Source organism: Choloepus didactylus, chromosome 8, assembly GCF_015220235.1.
Source record: "Choloepus didactylus isolate mChoDid1 chromosome 8, mChoDid1.pri, whole genome shotgun sequence".
Lineage (NCBI taxonomy): Eukaryota > Metazoa > Chordata > Mammalia > Pilosa > Megalonychidae > Choloepus > Choloepus didactylus.
The window spans coordinates 117,472,077-117,495,038 of NC_051314.1; the positions used below are offsets into that span (position 1 = coordinate 117,472,077).

General features: G+C 39.4%; 1 protein-coding gene across 2 annotated transcripts in view; it reads right to left on the bottom strand.

Annotated features, from left to right (window-relative positions):
- Positions 1 to 22,962, bottom strand: part of PTPRO (protein tyrosine phosphatase receptor type O) — a 254,990-nt gene that overhangs the window by 1,386 nt on the left and 230,642 nt on the right. For both annotated transcript variants that reach the window (XM_037845676.1, XM_037845675.1), the window contains 7 exons: positions 20,539 to 20,629; positions 19,394 to 19,470; positions 18,683 to 18,817; positions 18,331 to 18,453; positions 15,555 to 15,709; positions 13,380 to 13,515; positions 1,003 to 1,123 (listed from right to left, as the gene is read on the bottom strand). In XM_037845676.1, coding sequence (XP_037701604.1) covers positions 1,019 to 1,123; positions 13,380 to 13,515; positions 15,555 to 15,709; positions 18,331 to 18,453; positions 18,683 to 18,817; positions 19,394 to 19,470; positions 20,539 to 20,629 — 822 coding nt within the window. In that variant the 3' untranslated portion in view covers positions 1,003 to 1,018. The remainder of the gene's footprint in view (positions 1 to 1,002; positions 1,124 to 13,379; positions 13,516 to 15,554; positions 15,710 to 18,330; positions 18,454 to 18,682; positions 18,818 to 19,393; positions 19,471 to 20,538; positions 20,630 to 22,962) is intronic.

The window sequence follows — 22,962 nt, forward strand, 5'->3', positions numbered from 1 at the left end:
AACACCTTTATGGCTAGAGGTACAGCAACCTCCTCTTGGCTCCACCACAGCTCTCATGACACTCAGCCCCACAACCTGTGTGTGTGTGTGTGTGTGTGTGTGCAGTTCTTCTCTGTGACTTGCCCTTGCTGGGGTTCTGAATGTCTTCTCCTCTCCCTGCAAATCTGTCTCTGTCCTATCTTATTCTTCATCCTTCCCATTCCCTTGGGCTCTCTTTCGTTCTCTCTGGATGGGTGTAAAGGTACAATGCTGATCCTGTCCGACTACTCACAAGTCCATATGCCACCTGCCCTTCCATAGTTCTCTCACAATGGACCCCCCACCCTGTCAACACTGTCCCCATAAGCCACCCCCTCCTCTATATTCAGACACATTCCACACTCTACTAAGCTACATGTGTAGATTACGTGCTACCTCCGCCAAGATTACTTTCACCTCCCAAATCTCTCCTTGTCAGTTTGAGCACAGAGCACTGAATATCTTAACAGATGTTCTCATGGAGCTCTCAAGTAAGTGCTTATGTAATGGATAAGAGCCAGGCATTTCCAGACTCTGCTACCTGAGAAAGTCTTGTCAATACTTTTTTATCTTCTTTAACTCACGCCTTCATTGCATCCCTTGTATGGCTCTTGCAAGCAATGAAATACTTGCACAAAATATTTAGATAAATAAAGTTAGATGGCCATAACTGGATATGGTCCCATATCAGAATAATTTTAGGTTCATGGGAAGGGAATGGAAGACATAATCGCCATGAGTTGCTGAAGCTGCTATATGTTGTGATCACCAACTAAGGTGTACCGAAACTCTAAGATCTGCTATGTTATCTGTCTCACCCTATGACTGCCTTTTTGGGGCACAAAGGAGGGACAGAAAAACTAGTGTGAAGGCAGAGTCAATACAAATGCCCACTGTTGCCTTTTGCCCCATCTGGCGGTGAACCCCATCACATGCCCTCCTGTTCTCAGAGGCAGCACCCATGATAGGCTTTTCTCTACTTACTGCTCAAGATTCTGAACTAGGACTTGCTAACATTCTCATATATGACATCACTGATGCAGAACTGCTGCTTCTTCTTCATCCACATCAGTTGCACACACTGATGGATAAAAATGTACTGTTCCTGGGGCAAAAGACAAAAACATGTTTCAGAGCTAGATATTTTTGTGCAAATATACTATTTGAATACTCTGACAGTTTTAAAGATCAAGATATGATTAAAGGGAGACATAATTTTCATTATTTACACAGATACAATTTTATAATTGGAAAATCCAAGAAAATCAACTGTGAAAGTATTATGATTACCAATAATAGAGCTTTGATCACCACTAATGCATGGTAAAGACAATGGATATTCAATTGATAAATCATGTAGCTATTTAAAAAAAAAGAATGCCTCACTTCACCATATACAGAAATAAATTCCAGAAAGTTTAACAGATGAAGCCACGAAAATATAGAGGAAAATATAAGCCAACTCCTCCCTGATAACTTTAGGGGAGGATATTCTTCAATGGAATAAATTACAAATGAAAATTTCAAACTGTTGTGTAAAAAATGTGAAAAGAATAAACTAAAGGGCAAACCATACATTGGAGGGGATCATATTTCCTAGAATTACAACACGTTTAAATAGACACATAAGTAAAGTACATTGATTACTAGATCAAATATTCCTGGAAGGAAGAAGTCCATGTCTTTTTATTCCTAAAGCCTATTACTTAGTATATGCTTATTAAATGTTTCTTGAAGTAAACCAAAGAAATATTAATGACTAGAAAACACACGCAAAGACCAAGTAATCAAAATATAAATTAAAGCAATTCAAAACATAAATTAGAGCAATTCTTTGTCATTGATGAAGTGAGCAAAGCTTAAGGGAAAAAAATCACTCATTGATGACTTGAAGTTTTTGAAGCATTTTTGTCTATTGCTGGTGGAGCTATAATTAATACAGTACCTACAAATGGCATTGTGGACACAAATAATAGTTTAAAAAAAGTGAAAAAGGATCCCGGCAAGATGGCATATTGGTGAGCTGTATGTTTTAGTTACTCCTCCAGGAAAGTAGATAGAAAGCCAGGAACTGCATGGACTGAACACCACAGAGCAATTTGACTTTGGGCATACTTCATACAACACTCATGAACATGTCAAACTGCTGAGATCAGTGAAATCTGTAAGTTTTTGCGGCCAGGGGACCCGCGCCCCTCCCTGCCAGGCTCAGTCCCGTGGGAGGAGGGGCTGTCAGCTCCGGGAAGGAGAAGGGAGAACTGCAGTGGCAACTCTTATCGGAAACTCATTCTACTGATCCAAACCCCAACCATAGATAGACTGAGACCAGACACCAGAGAATCTGAGAGCAGCCAGCCCAGCAGAGAGGAGACAGGCATAGCAAGAAACAGCAAGAAAAACTCCAAAATTAAAGCGGAGGATTTTTGGAGTTCTGGTGAACATAGAAAGGGGAAGGGCAGAGCTCAGGCCCTGAGGCCCATATGCAAATCCCAAAGAAAAACTGATCTCTCTGCCCCCCTGGATCTTTCGTTAATGGCGCTAATTGCTTTGTCTCTTAGCATTTCAATAACCCATTAGATCTGTGAGGAGGGCTTTTTTTTTTTTTTTTAATCTTTTTCTCTGTTTCTAAAACAATTACTCTAAGAAGCCCAATACAGAAAGCCTCAAAGACTTGCAATTTGGGCAGGTCAAGACAAGAGCAGAACTAACAGTGCTCTGAGACAACAGGCAATAATCCAGTGGCTGAGAAAATTCACTAAACACCACAACTTCCCAAGAAAAGGGGGGTGTCCGCTCACAGCCATCATCCTGGTGGACAGGAAACACTCCTACCTATTGCCAGCCCCATAGCCCAGAGCTGCCCTAGACAACCCAGTGTGACGAAAGTGCTTCATATAACACGCACACACCACAAAACTGGGCGTGAACATTAGCCTTCCCTGCACCCTCAGCTGGTTGTCCCAGAGTTGGGAAGGTGGAGCAGTGTGAATTAACGAAGCCCCATTCAGCCATCATTTCAGCAGATTAGGAGCCTTCCTACACAGCCCAGCAGCCCAGAACTGCCCTGGGGGGACGGCACTCACCTGTGACATAGCATAGTCATTCCTCAACAGAGGACCAGGGGGTGCACGGCCTGGAAGAGGGACCCACTTGCAAGTCTCAGGAGCCATACGCCAATACCAAGGACTTGTGAGTCAGTGGCAGAGACAAACTGTGGCAGGACTGAACTGAAGGATTAGACTATTGCAGCAGCTTTAAAACTCCAGGATCACCAGGGAGATTTGATTGTTAGGGCCACCCCCCCTCCCCGACTGCCCAGAAACACGCCCCACATACAGGGCGGGCAACACCAACTACACACGCAAGCTTGGTACACCAATTGGATCCCACAAGACTCACTCCCCCACTCACCACAAAGGCAAAGCAAGGGAGAACTGGCTTGTGGAGAACAGGTGGCTCATGGACGCCACCTGCTGGTTAGTTAGAGAAAGTGTAATCCATGAAGCTGTAGATCTGATAAATTAGAGATAAGGACTTCAATTGGTCTACAAATCCTAAAAGAACCCTATCAAGTTCAGCAAATGCCAAGAGGACAAAAACAACAGAAAATTATAAAGCATATGAAAAAATCAGACGATATGGATAACCCAAGCCCAAGCACCCAAATCAAAATATCAGAAGACACACAGTACCTAGAGCAACTAATCAAACAACTAAAGATGAACAATGAGACCATAGTACGAGATACAAAGGATATCAAGAAGACCTTAGAAGAGCATAAAGAAGACATTGCAAGACTAAATAAAAAAATAGATGATCTTATGGAAATTAAAGAAACTGTTGACCAAATTAAAAAGATTCTGGACACTCATAGTACAAGACTAGAGGAAGTTGAACAACGAATCAGTGACCTGGAAGATGACAGAATGGAAAATGAAAGCACAAAAGAAAGAATGGGGAAAAAAATTGAAAAACTCGAAATGGACCTCAGGGATATGATAGATAATATGAAACGTCCAAATATAAGACTCATTGGTGTCCCAGAAGGGGAAGAAAAGGGTAAAGGTCTAGGAAGACTATTCAAAGAAATTGTTGGGGAAAACTTCACAAATCTTCTAAACAACATAAATACACAAATCATAAATGCCCAGAGAACTCCAAATAGAATAAACCCAAATAAACCCACTCCGAGACATATTCTGATCACACTGTCAAACACGGAAGAGAAGGAGCAAGTTCTGAAAGCAGCAAGAGAAAAGCAATTCACCACATACAAAGGGAACAGCATAAGACTAAGCAGTGACTATTCAGCAGCCACCATGGAGGCAAGAAGGCAGTGGCACAATATATTTAAAATTCTGAGTGAGAAAAATTTCCAACCAAGAATTCTTTATCCAGCAAAGTTCTCCTTCAAATTTGAGGTAGAGCTTAAAATTTTCACAGACAAACAAATGCTGAGAGAATTTGCTAACAAGAGACCTGCCCTACTGGAGATACTAAAGGGAGCCCTACAGACAGAGAAACAAAGAAAGGACAGAGAGACTTGGAGAAAGGTTCAGTACTAAAGAGATTCGGTATGGGTACATTAAAGGATATTAATAGAGAGAGGGGAAAAATATATATGACAAATATAAACCAAAGGATAAGATGGTTGATTCAAGAAATGCCCTCACGGTTATAACGTTGAATGTAAATGGATTAAACTCCCCAATTAAAAGATATAGATTCACAGAATGGATTAAAAAAAATGAACCATCAATATGTTGCATACAAGAGACTCATCTTAGACACAGGGACACAAAGAAATTGAAAGTGAAAGGATGGAAAAAATATTTCATGCAAGCTACAGCCAAAAGAAAGCAGGTGTAGCAATATTAATCACAGATAAAATAGACTTTAAATGCAGGGATGTTTTGAGAGACAAAGAAGGCCACTACATGCTAATAAAAGGGGCAATTCAACAAGAAGAAATAACAATCATAAATGTTTATTCACCCAATCAAGGTGCCACAAAATACATGAGAGAAACACTGGCAAAACTAAAGGAAGCAATTGATGTTTCCACAATAATTGTGGGAGACTTCAACACATCACTCTCTCCTATAGATAGATCAACCAGACAGAAGACCAATAAGGAAATTGAAAACCTAAACAATCTGATAAATGAATTAGATTTAACAGACATATATAGAACATTACATCCCAAATCACCAGGATGCACATACTTCTCTAGTGCTCATGGAACTTTCTCCAGAATAGATCATATGCTGGGACATAAAACAAGGCTCAATAAATTTAAAAAGATTGAAATTATTCAAAGCACATTCTCTGACCACAATGGAATACAATTAGAAGTCAATAACCATCAGAGACTTAGAAAATTCACAAATACCTGGAGGTTAAACAACACACTCCTAAACAATCAGTGGGTTAAAGAAGAAATAGCAAGAGAAATTGCTAAATATATAGAGACGAATGAAAATGAGAACACAACATACCAAAACATATGGGATGCAGCAAAGGCAGTACTGAGGGGGAAATTTATAGCACTAAACGCATATATTAAAAAGGAAGAAAGGGCCAAAATCAAAGAACTAATGGATCAACTGAAGAAGCTAGAAAATGAACAGCAAACCAATCCTAAACCAAGTACAAGAAAAGAAATAACAAGGATTAAAGCAGAAATCAATGACATAGAGAACAAAAAAACAATAGAGAGGATAAATATCACCAAAAGTTGGTTCTTTGAGCAGATCAACAAGATTGACAAGCCCCTAGCTAGACTGACAAAATCAAAAAGAGAGAAGACCCATATAAACAAAATAATGAATGAAAAAGGTGACATAAATGCAGATCCTGAAGAAATTAAAACAATTATAAGAGGATACTATGAACAACTGTATGGCAACAAACTGGATAATGTAGAGGTAATAGACAATTTCCCGGAAACATATGAACAACCTAGACTCACCAGAGAAGAAATAGAAGATCTCAACCAACCCATCACAAGCAAAGAGATCCAATCAGTCATCAAAAATCTTCCCACAAATAAATGCCCAGGGCCAGATGGCTTCACAGGGGAATTCTACCAAACTTTCCAGAAAGAACTGACACCAATCTTACTCAAACTCTTTCAAAACATTGAAGAAAATGGAACACTACCTAACTCATTTTATGAAGCTAACATCAATCTAATACCAAAACCAGGCAAAGATGCTACAAAAAAGGAAAACTACCGGCCAATCTCCCTAATGAATATAGATGCAAAAATCCTCAACAAAATACTTGCGAATCGAATCCAAAGACACATTAAAAAAAATCATACACCAAGACCAAGTGGGGTTCATTCCAGGCATGCAAGGATGGTTCAACATAAGAAAATCAATCAATGTATTACAACACATTAACAATTTGAAAGAGAAAAATCAATTGATCATCTCAATAGATGCTGAAAAAGCATTTGACAAAATCCAACATCCGTTTTTGATAAAAACACTTCAACAGGTAGGAATTGAAGGAAACTTCCTCAATATGATAAAGAGCATATATGAAAAACCCACAGCCAGCATAGTACTCAATGGTGAGAGACTGAAAGCCTTCCCTCTAAGATCAGGAACAAGACAAGGATGCCCGCTGTCACCACTCTTATTCAACATTGTGCTGGAAGTGCTAGCCAGGGCAATCCGGCAAGACAAAGAAATAAAAGGCATCCAAATTGGAAAAGAAGAAGTAAAACTGTCATTGTTTGCAAATGATATGATCTTATATCTGGAAAACCCTGAGAAATTGACGATACAGCTTCTAGAGCTAATAAACAAATTTAGCAAAGTAGCGGGATACAAGATTAATGCACATAAGTCAGTAATGTTTCTATATGCTAGAAATGAACAAACCGAAGAGACACTCAAGAAAAAGATACCATTTTCAATAGCAACTAAAAAAATCAAGTACCTAGGAATAAACTTAACCAAAGATGTAAAAGACCTATACAAAGAAAACTACATAACTCTACTAAAAGAAACGGAAGGGGAGCTTAAAAGATGGAAAAATATTCCATGTTCATGGATAGGAAGGCTAAATGTCATTAAGATGTCAATTCTACCCAAACTCATCTACAGAGTCAATGCAATCCCAATCAAAATTCCAACAACCTACTTTGCAGACTTGGAAAAGCTAGTTATCAAATTTATTTGGAAAGGGAAGATGCCTTGAATTGCTAAAGACACTGTAAAAAAGAAAAACGAAGTGGGAGGACTTACACTTCCTGACTTTGAAGCTTATTATAAAGCCACAGTTGTCAAAACAGCATGGTACTGGCACAAAGACAGACATATAGATCAATGGAATCGAATTGAGAATTCGGAGATAGACCCTCAGATTTATGGCTGACTGATCTTTGATAAGGCCCCCAAAGTCACTGAATTGGGTCATAATGGTCTTTTCAACAAATGGGGCTGGGAGAGTTGGATATCCATATCCAAAAGAATGAAAGAGGACCCCTACCTCACACCCTACACAAAAATTAACTCAAAATGGACCAAAGATCTCAACATAAAAGAAAGTACCATAAAACTGCTAGAAGATAATGCAGGAAAACATCTTCAGGACCTTGTATTAGGCGGGCACTTCCTAGACTTTACACCCAAAGCACAAGCAACAAAAGAAAAAATAGATAAATGGGAACTCCTCAAGCTTAGAATTTTCTGTACCTCAAAGGAATTTCTCAAAAAGGTAAAGAGGCAGCCAACTCAATGGGAAAAAATTTTTGGAAACCATGTATCTGACAAAAGACTGATATCTTGCATATATAAAGAAATCCTACAACTCAATGACAATAGTACAGAGAGCCCAATTATCAAATGGGCAAAAGATATGAAAAGACAGTTCTCTGAAGAGGAAATACAAATGGCCAAGAAACACATGAAAAAATGTTCAGCTTCACTAGCTATTAGAGAGATGCAAATTAAGACCACAATGAGATACCATCTAACACCGATTAGAATGGCTGCCATTAAACAAACAGGAAACTACAAATGCTGGAGGGGATGTGGAGAAATTGGAACTCTTATTCACTGTTGGTGGGGCTGTATAATGGTTCAGCCACTCTGGAAGTCAGTCTGGCAGTTCCTTAGAAAACTGGATATAGAGTTACCCTTCGATCCAGCAATTGCAGTTCTAGGTATATACCCGGAAGATCGGAAAGCCGTGACACGAACAGATATCTGCACGCCAATGTTCATAGCAGCATTATTCACAATTGCCAAGAGATGGAAACAACCCAAATGTCCTTCAACAGATGAGTGGATAAATAAAATGTGGTATATACACACGATGGAATACTACACGGCAGTAAGAAGGAACGATCTTGTGAAACATATGACAACATGGATGAACCTTGAAGACATAATGCTGAGCGAAATAAGCCGGGCACAAAAAGAGAAATATTATATGCTACCACTAATGTGAACTTTGGAAAATGTAAAACAAATGGTTTATAATGCAGAATGTAGGGGAACTAGCAATAGAGAGCAATTAAGGAAGGGGGAACAATAATCCAAGAAGAACAGATAAGCTATCATGGGTAAATTTAACGTTCTGGGAATGCCCAGGAATGACTATGGTCTGTTAATTTCTGATGGGTATAGTAGGACCAAGTTCACAGAAATGTTGCTATATTAGGTAACTTTCTTGGGGTAGAGTAGGAACACGTTGGAAGTAAAGTAGTTATCTTAGGTTAGTTGTCTTTTTCTTACTCCCTTGTTATGGTCTCTTTGAAATGTTCTTTATTGTATTTTTTTAAATTATTTTTTTTAATTTTTTTATTTTTCATACAGTTGATTTAAAAAAAAAAAGTAAAAAAAAAACAAGAAAAAAACTATGTAGCGCCCCCTTGAGGAGCCTGTGGAGAATGCAGGGGTATTGGCCTACCCCACCTCGATGGTTGCTAACATGACCACAGACATAGGGGACTGGTGGTTTGATGGGTTGAGCCCTCTACCACAGGATTTACCCTTGGGAAGACTGTTGCTGCAAAGGAGAGGCTAAGCCTCCCTATAATTGTGCCTAAGAGCCTCCTCCTGAATGCCTCTTTGTTGCTCAGATGTGGCCCTCTCTCTCTACCTAAGCCAACTTGAAAGGTGAAATCACTGCGCTCCCCCCTACGTGGGATCAGACACCAAAGGGAGTGAATCTCCCTGGCAATGTGGAATATGACTCCCAGGGAGGAATATAGACCCAGCATCGTGGGATGGAGAACATCTTCTTGACCAAAAGGGGAATGTGAAAGGAAATGAAATAAGCTTCAGTGGCAGACAGATTCCAAAAGGAGCCGAGAGGTCACTCTGGTGGGCACTCTTACGCAGAATTTAGACAACCGTTTTTAGGTTCTAAAGAATTGGGTGGGGTAGCTGGTGGTAGACACCTGAAACTATCAAACTACAACCCAGAACCCATGAATCTCGAAGACAATTGTATAAAAATGTAGCTTATGAGGGGTGACAATGGGATTGACAAAGCCATATGGACCACACTCCCCTTTGTCTAGTTTATGAATGGATGAGTAGAAAAATGGGGGAAGGAAAAAAACAAAGAAAGGCACCCAGTGTTCTTTTTTACTTTAATTGCTCTTTTTCACTTTAATTATTATTCTTGTTATTTTTGTGTGTGTGCTAATGAAGGTGTCAGGGATTGATTTAGGTGATGAATGTACAACTATGTAATGGTACTGTGAACAATCGAATGTACGATTTGTTTTGTATGACTGCATGGTATGTGAATATATCACAATAAAATGAAGATTAAAAAAAACTGCATATAAATCTGCAATGATCTCAAAATAGAAAGTTTAATTAAAAAAAAAAGTGGAAAAAAAATCCAAACTAATGTCAAAACAAAAAAAGGAGAATGGTGTAAGTAAGCCATGGCAAACTTATGAAAAATTTTCTGCCCTTAAAATGATACGTAGAGAGTGTTTGGCAATTTGTGATGATACAAATAGCATAATGTTACATGAAAAATAAGGACATAAAAAATATAGCATTTGAGCACAACTGTGTAAAACTACGCTTAAATGAAGACCAAGATGAAATACACTAAAATATTAAGAATAGGTGCCTTGGTGTAGTGAAATCATTGGTGATTTTATAATCTTTTTCCTTTTTCTTTATTTCCCAGAGTGTCTCTATAAGTGAATATCATTAGAAATAACTAGTCAAGATAAATTTCCACAGGATTTTAAGGAGCCTTTTATATGACAACTTTATACAAAGGACAAATGTTAAAACTTCACTCATCACAGGGTTGGTACCTCAACCTAACCTGTACTTTTGAACAAGGTTTGGAGAAAATATTTTCCTTAATTTTGTGACAGGATCACATCAATAACTGAGCCACCCCTGCTTGTGCTCCTACATGATGCCACTGTTTCTGGAGTTAGGTCAAGCACTGGGCAGAGAGGGCAGAGACAGCCTGGCTTTTTGATCCATAACTATTCAGTGGCAACAGTGGGCAAAGCTTTGTGTCAAAAAAAAAAAAAAGTAGCAAAGCCACAGGAAAAGTAAATAACAGTCTATTTATGAACACATCCCTGAGAACCCATGAGAAATGGGTTCTCTCAAAGCAGCGCTCTACCTGACCTCCAGAGAAAGGCTATGAGAAGAAAACCAAACAAAACATTTGATAAAAATATAATAGAGTCCAAGAGAGGTGAATGCCATCCATATGCACAGTTTCAAAGCACCTATCTGTGTTACATCATCACTTAATGTATGCTGTACAGGATTCATGGAAGCTGCCATTTGCAATTTGCAGGTGGAGAATGGGAGCTGTGATTCATGCAGGGGTGACACTGGGACCCCAGACCTTCTCCCAGGGCCTGGCCCTCTTGCTAACTAGCCCTGCTGCTCTCGTGAAGAGGCCCACAAAGGGTGCCCGGTCAGGTGAGAAAGGGAGAGAAGGCAGGTCAAAATCCAGTGCATGCATGCAGCACGCTGCGGCGACTCTGGAACGGCCTATTTAGTCAGTGACTTCTGCTGTTCAGAGGTGGGGTAGGTGGAAGAATGGAGATGATGAGCCAGTCCAGAGAAGGCATGAGAATCAGGCACCAGCCATGGGAACCGACATGGTTTACAATTCAGGGTTTCGTCACATACACAGAGAGCCAGAAATCAACCCAAAAATCACTTTGGCCTCTTGAAGTCATCGGGGTAGACTGGAATAACAGATGGGAGGAAAATCATTTTTCAGCTTTGCTCTTAACTTTTTAATATCTGTAAACTCAAAAGCAGCAGGACTGGGGTGTGAATAAGCTCAGGGAGGATGTTAGGAAAATTCTAACACGCAAAATTCATGGAGTGCAGAGAAATGAGGGAAAACAAAGGTAAATGAACGCAAGATGTTCTGGGGACATAACTAACAAAACAGACATAAATAAACAATTGGAACTGGAAAGCATCCACCACCAAATCCTGAGGGAAATCAAAGGAGAAGATGGAACACTTGGGAGAAATCCGTAGCCTGTGGTGACCTCCCAGTCCTGCCTCTTGAGAGTCAGGGAAGAGAGCTACTTAAGAGAGAATGTTTCCCGGACACGTCAACCTAAAATGTTGCCATAAAAATGAAAAAAAACAAAAAAAGCAAAATTTGAGACATCAACAGGAAAGGTATTAGAGAGAAAACGAAACATTTTCCTAGCTTTGCACAAAGTACTAGTTCTGTGGGACCACACGTCAAGAAAGATAATGGAGCTGAAAAATGGGACAGAGGGCCTGGCATGGGGAGGTACTTTTTAAAAAAAGGATTAAGATTCGGTAGTTGGAAAAGTCAAAAGCAAACAGGCTATAGTCAAAGTCTAATAAAGTTATAAAAGGTATAAATTAAGGGAACAGGGCAGACAGTTCATCAAATCCAAATCACTCAAAATAAAGAGTCACCCTTTGAAGCTCGAGAATTAATATACATAATTGGAATTTTTAATCACATGTTAGAATGTATCTCATGGAAGTGAAAGCCAAAAATATGGATGGATTAATAAATTACTAGGTAGTGGCTTCTCTGGGAAACCAGGACATTTTAAACTTATGATTACAAGGTGACATTCACGCCCCCACACCAGTAAATTAGAAAGCAGCAGCAGGGGTGGGATATGAGTGGACGCAAGGAAGCGAGGAAACAAAACATGACTTAGATTTCTAATTGTAAAGGAGGAATCTGAATGCGAATGGTTTATACTTTCCAGAATGTCATGGTCCTGCTACATCTCAGAAATAAACACACAGAAATGGCTGTGCAAAGTCAAGGTCAGATGGGGAAAGAGGCAGGAGGAGAGAAAAGTAAAAAGGGTGGGCAAGAAGAAACAGGACAATTAAGAGACATTTGTCATTCTTTCAGGCATTCTGAGATATACTGACATCTAGTGGTGATTGTTAGGAAAAGAACATGAGGGGACCAAAGTGTTTCTTAATCCCTTGGAAATTCAATAAAAGGTCAGGCTAGGTTGTGTTCTATTTGACACGTGTTCCTCCCACACACACTCCTTGAGAAAAAGGACTATTGTTCGCCTGAAGCTAAGATATCCAGAGTAAGGCTGGCTGACTAGGATTATGAACAAGCTATTGTACTTGGGTTTTTGCACCCACACAAATGCACCCCCTCTGCGATCCCTGTGCTCTGACGCCTGGGGCCACCACTCCACTCTGAGCACATTACAAGGCTTCCAGGGAGGAGAGGTCTTGCGTGGGAAAGAGGGAAGAGGGAGCACACAACACCCATGGGCATTTCTGGGAATGCTCCTACATTCCTAAAATAAGAAATCCATTTATTTAAATAAAAGGGAACTGGCTGGCAGTGCTGGTGGGTTGGGGGTTTGGAAATCCTTACAATTAAGGTGGACAAGAGGCATAAAATTCAATCTGACCATCATCAAAGTGAGTTGTGGCAGAGAATTACATGGAGAACAAACCAATGACAGTGTATTCAATATAGCATTTCAAATATGGATTAAATTGCTGATTATAGTTTCCATTTGGTGGCATTTACCCACATTGACTGTTACCTTCACCTGCTCTTCAATCTGTTCAAAGAGGTTTAATTCTGTTAGAGATAGACACATCCATGTGATCTGGATTACAAAAGGCCATATGATGAGGCCAATAAATGCATAATCGCTGTGCACTGAATGGATTTCTAAAGGGTAATATCTATCTTCTGTTTCATAACTGGAAGCAGTTGGAACATGCACAATGTGAAAATGGAGAAGCAGATGCAAAAATATCCAAGTCACTTGTTCTCATGCCTAAGACTGAATAATGGCAAATTTTTCTGTCAAGGGCGACTTAAAGAAGACACATTGATTATATTCCTACCTCTGTCTGTACCATAGACATCCGGTATGACCTCATTTCTGACACGAGCCCTAAGATGTCTACAAACTCATGATCCTGAATGTGCTGCAACAGCCTGTCCAGAGCAATGAATGTTCCGGTCCGTCCCACACCAGCGCTGCAAAAGAATGTTCAGACCACACGTTACTCAGGCAAGGCTTCTGCACTGCTGAAAATAAACTGGCAATTTTTAAAAAACTACAGGTAGCACCATTGTGAAAAAAAAAAAAAGAATATTAAACTCCTGGAAATTGTTCCCACCTAACTTATTTGTAAATATGCAATTGTGATAGGTGTTTCTTCTAATGTGACGTTTCTGACTATCACTACTAAGTCCCTTAAAGAGATACAGGTTTGCACTGCCATGGCCGTGCAGTCCCATGGTCTTTCTGATGAGAATGATGATTCCATTTTGAGCACTCAGCAGAATTGGTTCCTGCTTCAGGTTGCTGATACATGTAAATGATTTCCCACCTCCTGAATAGTCTCAGAGTTCAGTCCTCACACCCAGTTCTAAGTTCCAGTTGAGATGCCCACAGCCTCACTCGGGCTCTGGGGCCATCCACTCAGTTCACCATCCCAGACCTTTCTTACAGCACACACCTGCCCATCTGGTGGGTCCGGGGCCTGCTTTCATCTCCCAGAGAACTTCTAGATAGTTACCTCAAATCAAATTAAATACTGAACTGAATACACTTCTTTTTTTCCCAAATCCCGGTGCTCTGGGAGTAGGGGGAAGTGGACTGATGTGGGCTGGACAACTGTCAGCTCTTCTTTTCTTCCATTCACCCATAGGCTGAAGTGACAAATTGTTCTGAAGTATAAGTCACAATAAAATTAGGGGAAAAGAGAAAATTGAAGCCAATTTATACATAGAATTTGCTAGGAGAAAAATCCAACACAAAAAGCCTCGAGGTTCAGAGACCTAGTTTGCATTTTCTCCTAAACAACTCCTCCATCCTGGGACTATTGTCTCAGATAAAATTATCTTCTGCTGGTTGGGCATCTGTAAAGTCAAATCAAGAACTGTACCTGCTACCTGTTGTGGAAGGAATTCACGAGTTTAACTCCATGGTTGAACACCTATATTTTCTGCTCTTGGAAAGAACCACTTTGAGAATAGATAGTTTTTTAACTTGTGAATGCCTAAAATGGATTGACAGCAGTATATCCTCCCTAACCAGGATCCTGGTAGCTTATGAAGCATTTTTCTTTCCAGGGAGAAATACGCTTTTTGCCACACACACACAAATGAATATACACAAACAAACCACACATACATACACATTTAGCCATGCTAATTCACAAAGGCCATGGAGCTAGATCTGGGATCATAGATTTTCTTAGGTTGGCATGACTTCCAATGCCTCTCTCCATGTCTTTATTCTATTTCTACCTCTGCTATGCAATTGCAGCATATTTATGGCCCAAGTTCTTTTGAGGCTGCATAGAAATTTTTACAACAATACTATATCACAAGGATGGATTTTGATGCAGTGTTGTTCATTTGGGAGGAAGAAAATCTTAAATTCAAAGACAACTGTTCCCATATGAATTCATATGGTTCTTACTTTTTGATAATGTAATGGATTTTATACCCTCTTTCATTTTAGCTGTCTGGAAATTTAAAGACAAACTTGAAGAGTCACTGCAGCAAATATATTTCTCTTAATGAGTTGAATATGATCATTTTTCCTTTCCCTCATCTGGCTTTTTGTATATGCATATCATTTTGGGCTATGATTGGTTATATTTTGACCTTTTATCTGTCCATGTTGTAAACCATGTGGAATCCTAGATAGGACAGGGTGGTGTCATGGAGTGCTTAAAGTTCTGCCCTTTGGAGACTGGCATGCCTGGTGTGAATCCTAACTCTTCCGCATTCTATTTGCACGAATCTGTGTGAATCCCTTCTCTCCTCAGTTTTTTTCATTGGAATATGGGAATAAAATACCTATCTCACAGGCTATAGGATATAGGAGAACTGTATTTTAAGTAAATCATGTATAGAATAAGACATTAATTAATATCAGATTTTAAAAAACAAAAATTTCAAGTAATTGTCAAATCAGATCAGTGGCATATGGAACGGTAGGCTATTTCCTTTATAAAATGAAGCCCATAGAGCGTAACAGAAAATGCTTTTGGTGAGGTTACCTGCAGTGTATGATCATGGGGCCTCTGCTCTTAGTAGCATGCTGTCGGACCGTGTGGACAAACTGCAGGATGCTTTCTGCAGCATTTGTTGTGGGCACGCCATGATCAGGCCATGCCGTGTAGTTAAAATGCATCACATCCTGCATCTCATCAGCCTTCAGGAGAAAAAAGCAAAAACAAGCATCTATTCTAACACAGTCAACCTGAAAATGAATCCAGCTAAAAACACAAGGTAGTTCAAAATTAGGAAACACTTAATTGTCACTAGGCTCTCCACAATTGCAAGGCAGGGGTTTTAGTATTGGGCTCAGCTCTGGCAGCTGTAGAGCAAGCCCCAAAGCCACCGAGAGCAAACTTTTTTTGTTGTTGTTTGTGGCTGATCTTTAGTCTCTAGTTCTTACTCAGCTTATGCCAAGTTTCAAATACTGGAAAGTGACAAATTGTGGGTTAAGGCTATTTTTCTCCTTTCTTGTTAAATGAGAAAACCCTTTTGATTTTATTTTACTTAGCCTTTCCCAAATTTCTCTATTATTTTCTTATTTGTGTAATTTTTAACCTGTTGTACTCAGAAAGCTTCCTCAAATCAATAGGGGGTACACTGAAGGGTATCTTGAAGGGAAGAGGGGTGTAAACAAAAAACGAAACAGAAAACCATATTCATTAGCACAGCACATTGTTCTTCAGTAATTTAGCCTCCATTGCAGGCTGAGCCTAAAATTTAGATTTCGTATGCTTACGGCCAAAAGGGGGCACTGTGGTAGCAGATGCTAGTTAACTACTGTATGAATAACTTAGGAGCAAACACAGTCAATGTTTTGTTCCTATTTTTCATGCACTTGACATGATTGTCATTGAAAGACAGGTATCGTTTAAGACCAAGGAGAAGCAGCACAGCACTGGCCAAGCAATGGTGGATATGACTCTTCCTTCTACCTGAGAAAACAAGCATGCGGACAGACTATTTTGGGCTCTGCAGTTTTCTTTTCTCTTGGATGCAAAGTAAGGAAGGAGTAGTCTACATTTGTTTAGAGGTTTGTCCTGGCTTTCTGGCTGAAATACCTAAGAAAGAGAGGAGAATTCAATCGGGACTCAGAATATCACTACTGTCTCTGGTAGAAAGGTGGCTGATGCTTTGCAAATGCTTTATTAGTTTTTGAAATCATGCATTTGCTCACTCATTTATTCATTCCACAATGATTTACCAAGTGGTTAAGAGTTGGGATAACAAAGATTATTAAGACAGGGTACTTGCTTCCAGAATTCACAATCTACTGGTTGAGGCAGCCATGAAGAGAGAGAATAGGAATCATCCTTGTCCTACTGTGAAAGAGGACTGTAGGCTGGACTTGGAGACCAGAGGAAGAAAAGGCTAACAGCCTCTGAGACCAGGCAAGGCTTGACAAAGGAGTTCACATCTGAGGTGAAACTCTGTATTTGAGCAGAAATATGCTTGGCGAGCAAGGAGGAGATGGACGTTTCCAAGGAATGGAAGGGCATGAAGCACAGTCTTTTACTATCATATCGGGATTTGCCATTATTAACTACCCATGGTTAAAAAGTGATATATCTCTTGCAAATATCAATAAATAGCTACTGAGTGCTTATGTTGTACTGATATGGAAAATCTTCATCTGCATTATCTATATTTAAGGTCAGCAAGCTTTTTCTATAAAGGGCCAGTTGTAAATATTTTAGGCTTTGTGGGCCACGAGGTCTCCGCAGCCACTACTCAAGTTTGTTGCTGCAGCACATGAGCAGTCATAGACGCACTAGCGTGGCTGTGTTCTAACACTTTATGGACACTGACATTTGAATTTCATATAACTTTCATGTATCACTAAACATTTTTCTTTTGATTTTTTTTTTTTTTTCATTTAAAAATGTAAAAAACATTCTTAGCTCATGGACTTTATAAAACAGGTGGTGGGTTGGATTTGGTTCATGGGCTGCAGTTTGCCATGGTCAGGTATATCCTATTACAAAAGGTTGTTTCTAAGCAGTGAAGGACGTAACGAACACTGTCCTACTAAATTTTGTCCTCAACAGAGAGCACATTCAAGTGGATAATACTAGTAAAAATTCTCCCCTATTTTCTAGGGATCCTTCTATGTGTAGAAGGCAGCAGGGTGATTCTGGTTGATTTTGGTTGATGTCAGCACCAAAAATACATCTTGGAAGCCTGGCACAGAAACATTCAGCATGTGCTCAAAGGCTTGTCACCGAGGTAGCAGGCCTTATGGGAAAAATGAACTCTGACATTCTAACAGAAATCAATAACACCTCAAAAGAAATATGAAACCATGGTTAATAATGCTGAAAAATACCTTCCAAATAAAACCAAGACAAAACAAAATCAGGGGAAAAAAATAAAACCCAAAGTATTAAAGCATGGTTTAACATTAACATAAACAATATTTAATTTAAAATTTAAGTGCGTTGTTTACTTCCTAGTTATACTCATGTCTGGTTCATATAAGTAAAAATGAGAATACTTCTTTCCTCCCTCATGATGGGTAAACAATGATCAACTGTGTCTTCTGTTGCCTTGAACTAAACCTAGATGTTTTTATTCCATCTCCTCAGGCTCTGCAGGCCAACTGCTTCATTCACACCATTTTCCATGAAATTGGCAACAATTACATTAAAAGTGGATTTTCTTCTCTTGAAGGAAGCAGTACTTCAAAGTGTGAAGTGCTCATGTGAGGGTTCGTCCGCTGGCACTCGCAGGGCTCCCTCAGCGGGGGGACGGCACCCCAGCTCATGCCTGGTGACTTACGTAGCTGATCCGGAAGTGCCGACAGGCCCAGTCGTCCTGCTCATCCTCCGAGATCATCTCCACAGTGATGTCCCCGTAAGCTATGGGTTCTTCCGTGAAAGGCCAGTAATGGTCACATTTCACCTGAGGCGAAAATAACAGAGCCTTTTCCAACAAATGGATTAGGGAAGAAATGAAGTCTATGCTCAGTTTGGGCAAACAAAGGTACTTGACTGAAAACTGTAATAGGACTGTGGTGAGCATGAGAAATAAGCAAGTAGAATAGTTTCTACTACACGGTAAGCCCTTAATCAATGGCAGCGGCTAGCGCTGGTTTTGTTGCTTCGTGGAAACAGCCCTCTTAGGTACTTACCCTCCTTTTCTCATTACACTGAGTGAGCATGACAATTATCTGAGACTTTTGTTGTAGGACCATCTTCCAAAAGTCATTTCTGGTTTCAGGTAGGGGCCCCTGTGTGGCAATATACTCCTGAGATAAGTTGTATCCCTGAAAGGTAAGTGGCAAAGATGTCACCTAACAAGCCACTGTCAATAACAAATCCTGTTCCACACAAATGGGAAAAAAACCTCAAAGTTTAGGGTTATGAACATGGCAAAGGATATGACACAGCCTTTTTTTCATTAGAGAGTCAATCTGAGTGTTTTAACTGAGCATATAGGTCTGGGTAATTTTAAGCATTGCTCTCCAGAAGCTTCTAAAATCACATCCACCTCTTTTTATGATAACAACTGCTCTCTTTATAGATATTTTAAAAGTGCTGGTGCCCAGGAGGAGCCCTTTTGGTTTGGTTGCTGAAAGTGGAATTACACATAACAGGAAAGATGATCTTTAGCATAATTGGTCAACCTTCCTTTTTATTAGTCCTTTACAAAGAAACTGAAAGTTGTTTAATGTATGAGCCCCACTGTTGCCATTCTTTATTCTGCAATGGAATAGTGGAAGCTGTTCTTCAGAGAGGGATTGTGCGGTGGGGAATGGCTCTATTTTTAACTCTTTGATATAGATGGAACAGTCTTCTGCTGGCTGTGCCGGCATTTGGATGTCTGATACTTTTTCACTCACAGGGATATAGTTTGCATTGATATAGTCTGCACCTTCCTCTTCATTCATGGAGAACAATCTCACCCGGCTGAAGTCATCTAAAAAGGATCATGGAGAAAATAAATAGTAAAAATCAGGATGGCAAGAGGAATTATTTTGATCTTCTGCACCCCAAATCAGTCAGTGATAAAAGGAAGAAAAAGTCTATTTTAGCCTGATATTTTAACCATACCTCAATCTTAGTCTCTTGCTTAAGTAAATAATTATTATATTCCAACCACTATTTTCTCTCTGTTAGCACTCTTGTCCTTGGAAGAATTGTCTCCAGGTCTTTTGGGAATTGTAGAAAATAACTGCAGGAACTAAAATGTCTGGGAGATCATATGGGCAGCTATAGCATCTAGCCTAAATACGTGATATCCATTTCACCTAGGGATATCCAGAGAATTCATCACCTTAGTGAGACTTAAAAAACAGACGATGGAGTTGCATGGGCTTTTTGATAGATGGACTTTAAATGAGAACAGTAAATTCTTTTATTTATTATGATAGCACTACCTAATTGTATCAAGAAGCCTTTATCAAGGAGAGAGTTTTCTTTCTAGAGCTTTGTAAGCCTTAATCTTCCTACTTTTCTATTCTTTCCCAGACCCCTTAAAGTGCAGCAGAGAGAACGTTAAACCTGTACTGGAATGCATTTGAATTCTCTGTATTGCTTTCTTCTTCTGGAATGTTGCTTCTATTACAAAATACTAAGCAACAACAAAATTTGCCAGAAGAAAGAAAGAAGAGGCATTTTTAATGCACTTCACTTCAATTGCATCTACCTCATTCTGTTGTCAATAAATTGAATGAAAATATTTTACAAGAGCACAAACTATTTGATCCCCAATCTGGTTGAGGCTTTTTTTGCCTTCCAAAGGGCCAAATGGTCAGTCTTGTTTGCTCAGATACAATTAATTTATAATTCTCATAATAATTAAGCTCCCTACATAAAATAGAGGTCTGAGGTCTGATGATATCAAACCATACAAAGAGGTCCATGCAATCGCAGAGATGGCCTTGAAGATCCAGACCAAAACTGGTCTGGTCAGAGATCGATGAAACAGAATGGTCCCCCCACCTTTAAGAGATAGAATAAGATGGGCCACTATTGACAGTCTTACATGGCAGGATGTTTGTGTAACGGTTTTTGCATCGGTTCAGTGGAAGATCTGCAGCAAAGTGTGGAATATCCAGTCCAATCAATTTCAACTCCTGCAAATGACAGAGAATGGAGTCACGAGATTTATGAACATGGTGTGGATTGGATTATTGTTGACAACTCTTGATTTCCCTTCTTGTAATAGAATTATCACATGTTCTTTACCATATGACTGGGCAGTGGCTCCTATCTGGGGCACCCCACTGTTGTCAACTTGTTTTGGCCAATGAACTCAGGTAGAACTTATGTCTAATCAGAGGTATCAAATGCACTTGCTTGGTCTGGTTTGCTCTCTTGCGCTTCTGCCATCTGCCATAAGAAGAACATGCCCAGGGGAGCTATTGGTCAAGAATGAGAAGATGCGTGGGGCAGAACTGACTCTGACCCATAACCTGAAGCAGAACTGCCCTAGCTGCCCCACAGATCTGAGAGTAAGAAGATAAATGTCATTGTAGACCACTACTATTTCAAGATTGTTTCTTCTACAGCATCACTGCAGCAACAGAGCAATAGATGATAAAAATAGTAGATAAATACTTCAGTAACTCAGTGATCATTTGGGAAGGTAAGAATTATGTGCATAGCACTCAGGCTGAGGAAAATTTGGAAATGGAACTGGTTTTCAGATTTTTGGAGGTATTTGGTAACAACTTTATGCAATTTGTATAAATATTACCCATTCTGTGAGGAAATCTAAGTAAATATATTGTCCTATAATCAATGAACCTTAGAGAAAGTAGTAAAAGAGGGATGAGCAATGAGTAGGGAGCAATGTCCACATTGCAAGATTAACAGTCACTAAATATCTAGTAAGGAAACCTCAAAAGTAAGTTGGAATCAATAGCAGTTAGGCAAACCTTTCAGTAGAAAATAAGAATTTCCAAATATCTGCCTGCATCTATCAGTACTCTTATAAATCCTGTTTTTAGAGGGTACACTATCAAGGAAATTTTTATATAGACAGAAAATCATCACACTTATAAAAAGGCTCTGTTACTGGGAAAAGAAGTGCCTAAAATGCAATGCCTTGTATGTTATGGGAAACAGGGGAGTGTAGCCAGGGCCACCTGGGTTTCCATGGGGGCATCGGTCACATTGTGGGTTTAGGTGAATGGTTCTCCCGTGAACAGCCAATGCAGCAGCACACAGCCTCCCCGGTTATATTCCTCTAAAGGCCTTATGCCCAAATTTTACAGAAATATTACTAAACTTTGTATTTAACCATCAACAAATGGAATTACCTCTAGAGTATGTATCTTTCTATAGGACCACTAAGTGAGGCAGTAGATAAGCCACTTGGCTATAAATTTTATTTATACTTATTGGATGTTAATAGTGCGTGCAAGTGTGTGGTTCTTCATAATTCCTCCCAATTATTGCTTCCACAAATCATGAACTGGAGGAAGACTCCCCTGGGGAAGAATTCTGAAGACTCTTTGAAAGACTTCTGAAGGGCTTTGGGGACATATGAGGATGCCTTCAGAGACTGCACAGGGGTAATCTCTTTTGTGCCCTTCGTGTCTTGGTTCAAGTTTCCTTACAAAAGTATATGCTTCAAAAAAAAAAAAAGTATATGCTTCAGAAAGCAAGTTCTTCACTCTTCTGCTGCTCTCAGATAGAAGCGCCTTGGTCTCAACTTCCCCTTGCGCCTGGGGTTGCAGCCTGCAGTCAATGTGCGCGAACTAACCCTAATCACCTGGGTTTCTCTTCCTTTGATTCCTCATCACTTTTCACTTTTCATGGTTAAAAACAAAACAGAACAACAACAACAACAAAACCAAACAAACCAAAAACTTCAACTATTTGGCCTATGTTGAAGCAAGTCTTAAAAACACACTCTGCTGAGTTTGATCCTCAATTCATAAAATTAGAAGTTTTTCCATCTCAGCCAAAACCCTTGCTTACAAACGCCTTTAAGCAGAAGCCTGCCACTGTTACTTTGTAACTGATTTTTCCATTCTACAGGGTTTTGTTCTTGTAAGAAATGAAATCTATTTTTAACAAATTTCAACTGAATCGATGCTATTTTTAAATTAGTTCCTTTTGGTAAATATATATTTATTTAAAACTTGTTTAAAATATTTTGGAAACCTACTTTCTTTAGAAAGTGCCTTTACAGACAATTTATCAAAATATCTGGCTTATTTCAGTTTACCACTTATAAAATGTATGGTCTTAGAAACGTTCAGCTCTCTAACATCAGTATAATTATCTGTAGTTTGTAAGGATAATATCTCCCCACTGGTTTATAGTGATAAACAAATGGAAAAATTAAACTAAACAAATATTAATAAGTAGCACAATTGATAACGATTGTGAAGATGCTTCTGCCATGATCTTTTTGTTCTGCTTAGCCTGGCTCCATAATTTCTCCCTCTTTTGTCAT